Source organism: Eimeria acervulina, genomic scaffold (genome assembly GCF_000499425.1).
Source record: "Eimeria acervulina Houghton genomic scaffold, Eah_scaff954, whole genome shotgun sequence".
NCBI lineage: Eukaryota > Apicomplexa > Conoidasida > Eucoccidiorida > Eimeriidae > Eimeria > Eimeria acervulina.
This window is the reverse complement of record NW_013547055.1, coordinates 2,563-11,041: the sequence shown is the minus strand read 5'-3', so window position 1 is coordinate 11,041 and position 8,479 is coordinate 2,563. Positions and strand designations below refer to the sequence as shown.

Sequence of the window (8,479 nt, the reverse complement as noted above, 5' to 3'; positions counted from 1 at the left end):
CAAACGAATAAAGGAGAAACAATAGGGCATTTGCCTTCAGTGTTGAGTGGGACTTTAGGTTTCAGAACTACAACAAAAGGATACTCGCCTGCGGCCAAGTGTTTCTACCATGTTGTTCTTTCTTTTCAACTGAGAGAATTTCCTTTGAAGCTTTACATTTCCACAGCTTAAGTAACTTGCTGCCATTGGTTCAAATTTGACCCTCTTGGGTGATGTTGAGTTTTATGTTCATGCAAAGAGTTCCAGAACAGCAACCGCAATGCTCTTCAAACATTATGTATGCCTGCACCTTTCCCTCATATAGTTCGCAGCTCGTACACCAATGCTGCTGCCTCTCAGACTGATTTCTAAATGAACCACCCTGTTTACATCATTGATCACCTCAGCAGAAGGCCTCCCGGGACGTTCATCCTCCGTGCAACGACCCACAAAAGATCACTTGCAGCGGCAACCTGTTTGGAGTTTTATCTGTTGAAACCTGCAACAGGGCTTGTCTTCTATTTTCCCAACTGTCAGTCGGCCTTCAACTACTCCTGGTTCATATATCGGCATACATCCCCAAACGGCAAAAAGGCCAGCGTTAGAACCGTCCCAGAAGGTGCAGTTTACTGACGTAGAAGGCCGAATAAAAAGCAATAACTGTTCCGACAAAGAGGCCCGTTAGTACATCTGTTGGATGATGGAAGAAATCCATAACACGGGAAAGGGCAATGAACAGGCACAGAATGAGAAGAACAGCCTGCATGAAAGGACGCAAGGCAGTTGCTGCATCCCAGGCCCACTTGGCCTTACTGTTGCTCCTCTGCCTCTGCCTTAAAGAAGAGATGAGGGGTCCACAGTAGGAAGTTGAGAGGCGGTACTGGAGATATATGAGAGTGTAGATCATGGCACAGCTAGAGTTGCTGCTGTGAGCAGAGAAGAAGCTGAGGCGAGCTTCCTTAATCGCTGCCAGGTCTGTCCCGCGGCACTCATACGAGTTAATGTACAGGTCACCTGTCATGTCTGTACACTGCAACGCATTCCAGTTGGGTTGACACACGGCAAGGAAGTGAGGCCTCAGTCTGCCTATGCACAGCTTAGCAACGTTTGCCAAAGCAAAGTTCACGAGAAGCCCAAATGCAAATCCTCCCACCACAAGATACATATCAATGAGCATTTTCGGCACAGAGAAGCACATTAACTGTGTAGAGGTCAGGCTGCTCCTATCGATGACAAATGCGTGCAAAAGCTCCACAGCGACGAAGATGATGACGGGAACTCCAATAACGATTATTGTCGCTAAATTAGCAGGAACGGTCTCCTCCTTCAGGGGATACCGGATGCTTGTATCATTGCAGAAGAACCCTTTGACAGGAGGATCAGCCACGATTCCCCAAATGACAAAAGCCCCCATGCAGGCAGCGCAGAAGAGATGCACATACAGGCGGATCGTTGTGCTCTCCGGCGAGCCGAAGCGCGAGCCTTCATCTTCCCAAAGGGAACGCCGCCCAGAGGTCCCTGGGGCTTCAGCACCCCCTACCGTCTCAAACTGCATTCTTTAGACTTTTCGTCATGCATCCAAGCAAAAGAATGGGTTGCACCGATGCAGCTGCACTTGCAGTTTACAAACAAAGCGGTCAGATGCCCTTACGGTTGTCTTTTCCAACAGCAGACTGCCGGGAAGGAACGAGGATTAGCAAGACGTCCAGCGGAAGAAAATAGACTATTTCACCGCCGAAATGATGCTATGCAGATGATACGGAACGAAAATAAAGAGGGGATCGACAGTTCTCCACTTAATAGCTTCGGGCTGGCAAGAATAACCTATGCACTTGCTGAGGCTTTGGTCGGCGTCTCCCCACCCTATGCTCTCCGAACAATTGTCTGTTCGGCAGTAATAAAAAGCAGATCTTCAGTATGTAGTTAGGGGGTAGAAAAAGGTCAAAAGAGTAAGTATGCTCACGCAACAGTGAAGATAGTGCTCGCTCGTTCGGTCAATAGTTGCACAGGAACGCCAGGGTAAATCTCTTCCCCGTCAGAAAGGATGCGTGAGCTTTTCAGTTGACCTGATAATCGGAATAGCCACTGAAGGGGAAGAACGGGAGGAGGCAAACACGCCGGGGGTGAACGCGGAAGTCGTTCGCTAGCTGTCCAGAGCTATGTCAGGGGCCTCCCGGCGGAGCTGGATAACCTGGCTTTGAAATAAATTCTCCAAAGCCCCGCAAGAAAAAACAAGAAGGAATTTCAATGAAATGCTTTTTGCATAGAGACCGTACAATTCAGAAGAACGCCATTTTTCTCCTTCGCGAGCAGAGTGCATGCAGCCCCACCAGAACTAGGGATTTACTTTCTTTGCATCATTCCCTGCCATGATCTTTTATTAAAACCTTTTTTTGACTTGGTCTAAATATTTGTGTTCTTCTTGCTTTGAATAGGGAGCAACTTACGGGAAGGAAAGTGAGGCACAACTGCTCCGGTGATCGGGGATGATCACCGCAAAGCTGGCGAGCAGCTGCTGGGCACGAAGGAGAGGGGGTACGAATCAAATAAATGAATAATTTTCCTGCATAACTAAAACGATGCTTCCTCGGCTACTCCAGTGACCCATCCAGTGTGCCATTTACCTGGGATTTATCCCCAATTTCCAGTGCTACAGTTAGCCTATACCTTACGTGGCGGCTTCACTACCACGTACGTGCATTGTGGGACTCGGATAGTGTAAATCTCCCTGTACTTGAATAGACAGTGTTTTTATAAGCGGTTCATGCTTATCAGTGGCGTGTTGAGCATTACGACCAGGAAAGCCTTAAGTTTTCAGGTCTTGAGAAACCCTATGCAGTGTTTAGGTTTAGGCACGCAGAGCGCGATGCAAGAAAGCACAGTAACACAGATTATTCAGACTAGCTTCTTAATATCACTTGCGTATATGTAAACATCATGGTGGCTTCGGCAGTTCAGCGTTGTGAATTGTGCGGCAGCACTCGATCAAGCAACAGAGCAGTGGAGTGCATAGAGCACAAAGAAACGTAGGCCATCCAGTTGGTTGCCAGAAGCACTAGGCTGCGGAGAGCAGAGTAATAGTCCACTGCGAAAATGGCCTTGCAAAGTGCATCTAGATAGCGCACCCGTGTCCTGCAAGAGGGTGACAAAGCGAGTTAAGTAACAGCAGTAAAGAAGACTTCTAGACTTAATGTACAATTGTGTTACAAGCTCATAGCATCTTTCGTACGGCGAATAATGAGTTATGCTGTATATCTGATACAAAAGCAGAAAAGCATGAGACGGTCTTTCGAGGACAGGCGCCGGCTGGCTAGCTCCTCCTCAACCCCTCTGCTATACCCAGCGGACACCGCTTCGGAAGTTAAGCCTCAGAATGTGCTCTATGCGGTTTGACTACAAGCTAAAACGAGTGCGCATTAACTATTGTTTAAATATAGGGGAAAACAAGAGCAGAGAAGACTCAAGGAAGAAACTGAACGCACAAGAGCTGTTGCAAACAGCAAAGACGCGTGCCATGAAGACCGCAACAGGCACAAACCATGAACTCTAAACTTAATACCCGTATACACGTTTAGACAGCTTGTTCTCAAAGCACCGAGCAACTGCAACGTGGAGAGGTTTGGGTATTGCTTCTCTGGAGGTGCTTCCGTAGTTGTACTTCACGCCACCCAATGCGTGTGAAGGTACGCGAATTACGGTAGATCTGGGCAGGTGCAATATGTGTGCCTGGCCCCAAACGAAGCTGTTTCGCAGTCTCGAGTAGTCTCGACTTTTATATGCTTCTCTAGATATGAGCGTGCAGAACAGGCGCAACGTACGACAGAAGAGTCGAGTTAGAACGGGCAAGAACTATAATGCCTGACTCGCACTGTTTTCGCCCATGCTTATAATTATCTTTGCTTTTAGATCATTTAATTTGACTTCATATAGCACTTCTATACTATAGCGAGCAACTATGAGGGCACGCGTTCCCACTGTAGATAAGTAAAACAAAGTGAATTCAGACGTGTCAGCGAAGCATTACGCGAAGGCGAACGCAGCTTTCGTTCTGCTTCACGCCAAAGTTTCCAAAACAAAATTACATCGGAAGTCCAAACCTTCAAACCGGCAAATGCGGCCCGCCTGCACGCCACCACTGGGAATGTGCGGGGCGTCAGACAGAACAACCAAATTATTCGGCATCTTCTTGCTTTCAAGTTTTTCTCGCTCCTTCCGCTGGTGTACAAACTTGTTATTCACAGCTTGGGTTGTCGAGGTAACTCGCTCTACCCATACTAACCGGAATGGGATGTCCTTAGTGTACAGGGTTCATCGTGTGTTTGTTGATCTGCAACGATTCAGCAACTTAAACAGCCGCCTAACATAGAGTTGCCGAGTGTGCACGTGCCCATTCATAAGCCGGAAACTGTGCATCTGTAGGGATGGTAAATAAATCCGCATAGCATTACGCTTATATGCATATAACCTTGAAGTTAATTCGTGCCCTATTTACCAACTGCCAAGGTATTTAACGTGCAATTACCCGCCACTCCGCCCGCCTTGTTTGTGCATTTAGGGCTGAGAAACGAGCATGTTGACTCCTTGCGGCAAGTATGTGACATTCTTTGACTTTGCCAACGCCTCGGCGATTTCCTTCGCAGCATCGAGGCGCCTCACTTCAATTAGGCCGCCTCCATGCTCCTTGATGGCTTTTGAAATGAGGGAAGCAGCTTCTGCCTCTCCTTCTGCCTTAACGATTGCTGCCTTTTTCTCTTGCTCCGTCATCGCAACCACAAACTTTATCCGTTCACTCTCCTGCTGCGCCACTTGCTTCTCTTCGATAGCCCGAGAGAACTCTTTTCCGTAGCTCAAATGTGTCTGAATACACGCGCCACGCATACACACCCAGTCACGCGCTCAAATAAACAGAACGCATCTGGTTGGGAGTCATGCACCCACAGGCGCAATGAGATCAGAACATCTAGGACTATGCGGTCAATTACATATGCCAACGTGTTGCGTAGCGAGCTTCCGAAGATTTTGTTGGAAAGTGTTTGCTACGTCACGCAGATAATGTGGTACGCATGAAGTACAGTCTGGTGCATAAAAAAAGCTGTCACAACTGTTCCCTCAAGCGTGGATACTCGCATCTCAACTAGTATTGGAAAATTGCTTTTGCATACGCATAAGCACAACGCGTAGACATACACAGGTGCTCGGACGCACGTAAACGTCCACACGCTACACGTGCCCATGTACGTCTGCATGCGTCTTTGCACATGCATGCCCATACACAATTGATGTACATCTAACTACAAACCGTACATGCAAGCACAACAATAATGTACACATACATAGATATATGATACACATTTAAATACACATGATGCCCCCGTCCCCGACCCCTGCGCCAGAATCATGCACACAATAATCCGCTTGCACATACTCATTCCCAATGCACATGAGTATGCATATTCACCCATAACGATGCACTGTACACGTACGCACGGAAAAAACAGACCAAAGGAGACACCAAATACAAGTACACACTAACAAGCGCAGACGAACCAGTGCACAGCCGTACGCTCCCCCTTGGCGGTGATAAAATACTAAAGCGGATAGAAGCACATCACAGAATGGAGTATACAGAAGAAGCCAGAAGGAGAAATACACAGAAGACACAGCCAAAGCAGACGAGGAACTCAGGAAAAGTTGAAAGAGAGGAAGACGGACACAGACAGAGACAGTGAGAGGGGGAGAGAGACAGAAAAGTGCGCCGGCACACAGCGCTGTCCCCTCTTCTAAGTCGGGTGTAAATTGCAAAATAAAACAGTAAAAACCACAGTTCTACAAATGACCTGGCATGCAATTGTCACTACACGCTGATGCAGCCAGAACGCCAGCATCAACCACAAACCCGAAAAGACAGCTGCACCAGGCAAGGCAGCATCAGCGGTAGCAGGTAGGGAGTGTGAATATGTGTATCTTACAATGGCGACATCATCGAGTTCAATATCGAAGTTTTTGGCTCTCTGTGTAATGTGCTCCCGAATATCCTGCGAAACCCGATCCCTCTGCGTCAAGAGGCTCTCGGCGTCGTACCTAGCAACGACTGCTTTCAGCACTTCATTGCCAATAGAAGGCAGCACCCTCTCTGCAAAATCGGGGCCAAGGGTTTGGTGCAGAACGGGAAGGCGGCTTTCGTTAGGACGGTACAGCAGACGGAGGGAAAGCGATACCATTTGCAAGTCTCGAGTGCCAGTGGTCGTTGTGATCACTTTCGGCTGAGTCCGGATGTCGTAGATGTACGGCACTTGCAGCCACGGCACAAAAAAATGCAAACCCTCCCCAACGGGTCGCTGAGACACTCCCCCAAAACGGTTAAACATTATGCACCGCTGGCCTCCATCAACTGCACACACACCACACACAAACAATACACACGCAACGAAAACAAATGAGAATGTTTTAGATGCCCGCTCGTTAACACCTGCTCATTGGTAACAAATGCACGGACTGGACAAATTTCTGCATGCTTTGAATAAACATTTCTGCTGAGGCATGCCCCAAAATGGAGATAGGCCGTACCCTCGCAGAAATCTCTGCGTAATTCCTCACCGGCAACAAGCCCGCTACAGTGAAGCTGGTAATATATAACATAAAGTACAGAAAAAGGCAGTTTGTTTGGCCGTTTCTGCTCCCTACATCTTTACTCTCGTGTAGTCTTGTACTCACTACAAGCCTCAACCGAAATATTCCGGGTTGTACGGAAGCCACCAAAAGCAAATACGCATACAACTTGTCAAAATATTGCTTATGCAAAATAACTCACTACAGCTGCATTCATCCCTTTGCGAGCAACAAGTTACAATCAAAGCATTTACATTTGCACGTAGTTCACTCTGTTTACGTTCGGCGACTCTCAACGCTTTGCGTCTCGTCGGACGCGTGACAGAATGAGCCAAATCCGCCTGCTGCAGTCGCTTTCGCAGATGGCGGTGCAGCTGTTGATGGTGTTGCATGCAAGAGAATAGTTGCCAATGCTGCTGCTCCCCTTAGCAAAGATGCATCATGAAAGTTTAACGACCCAGCCGCCAGCAACAGCTAAGCGACTTCCGCGGAGCTGACTGGCATATGCAACATTTTGAAGGCGTAAATAGACTTGGCTGATGTCTATACGCCTCAGGCTCGAAGGCCTAACAATGTACCTCGACACGGGAAAAAACCCGCAGCAGCTGGCGTCGAGTGCCTTCTGACTCGGAGGATCGAGCGGCAAATACAGCAGAAGAACGAACAGACCGGAAACGCAGCGTGTGATTTGGCCCTTAAGGTTAAGGATTTGCGCCTTATGGTTGAGGGCTCACAGCTCTCGACTGCTTGGCTTACCGTCGTACAGACACGATTTCGCCACAACTCCCGAAAACCCAATGGCAACGCCTAGGCGGCCAATGTTGGTGAGGAGCCGTTCGCTCATTTTTGACCCTCTCGCTGCAGTTTATCTCAGAAGTTCCATTTAAAGGAGAAAATGTCGCAAAACATAAAAGTACGAACTATACAATATGTTGCAGACGCCGTGGGGTAGCCGCCGCATGCAATGCAAGTCGAGCTCTGGCGGAAGAAAACATCGTTAACCGCGTAGAAGACCTAATTATTAACAAAACAATGGATATGTGAAGTTGTTTAATGTACTTGACTCTTCTTTGTCCATGTTTTTTCTACCTAGTCAAGTGCGCTCCAAGCACTTTTCTGACGGTTGACGTAGCAGCGCAGGGTATGCATATTAGCTACTCCTTTTCTTCTCACCTTCCAAACGCATCATGCTGGCATCTTGTTGAATGAACTGAAGGCTTACGTTTTGCCTGCTTTGCAACACTAACTAAGCGAGCCGCCGGCTGCACGTGCTGGCTCGTGACGGCCAAGTTTATGTTGAACACATATGTGGAATGTGTTGAGCACATGTCTGCAGCGTTTGTGCATGCATCAAATGGAGGCTTAGCGATGCTTGCATGTTGAGTTGCATAGCAGCAGAAGTTGTAGGAAGCTATGACGATACTTGTGGCTTGCCGGCCCACCACCGCACCGTCCCTAGGTTCTTTCTCGGCTATGTCCAGGATGTCTAGAGAGTAGAGCGGAGGTCAGCTGCTTTTGGAAGGAAACGCATATGAAGTACTTTGGCTTTATTGCATCTCAGAATGCTCCTCGGCTAAGATCCAGGACCCTGGTTGTAGTGGGTAGCACAACGCGAGGGACAGGCAAGCACTGCGGACCTGTAGGATGCTCTGTCCACAGTTGGTAAATTTCCCCACATGCAATCAGACTACCTACTAAAGGCGAAGGAACTATCCAACAATTGTCTATGGTGTTAGTGCATGCAGGAAAGAATGCACGGTTGTGCTCGCAGATGCGGTTGCCTGGCAGCACACGTAGAGGCAACGTGCGTTGCAACTCTCCTCAGGCCGCCTCCTCTCGCACCAACATCAAATCTCTGTACCGCCCTGCCCAGGCAACCTTGAGACTGGCT

General features: G+C 48.2%; 2 protein-coding genes across 2 annotated transcripts; both read right to left on the bottom strand.

Moving 5' to 3' along the window:
* Nucleotides 1–580: 580 nt before the first annotated feature.
* EAH_00052800 (lipid phosphate phosphohydrolase 3, putative) lies at nt 581–1,534 on the bottom strand (the record flags this gene model as incomplete). Its single annotated transcript, XM_013391115.1, has 1 exon — nt 581–1,534. The coding sequence occupies one exon, from the start codon at nt 1,532–1,534 to the stop codon at nt 581–583; it is 954 nt and encodes a 317-aa protein (XP_013246569.1).
* Nucleotides 1,535–4,530: 2,996 nt separating this feature from the next.
* Nucleotides 4,531–7,432, bottom strand: EAH_00052790 (prohibitin, putative; the record flags this gene model as incomplete). Its single annotated transcript, XM_013391114.1, has 4 exons — nt 4,531–4,836; nt 5,949–6,370; nt 6,869–7,012; nt 7,345–7,432. The coding sequence occupies 4 exons, from the start codon at nt 7,430–7,432 to the stop codon at nt 4,531–4,533; spliced, it is 960 nt and encodes a 319-aa protein (XP_013246568.1).
* Nucleotides 7,433–8,479: the final 1,047 nt, after the last annotated feature.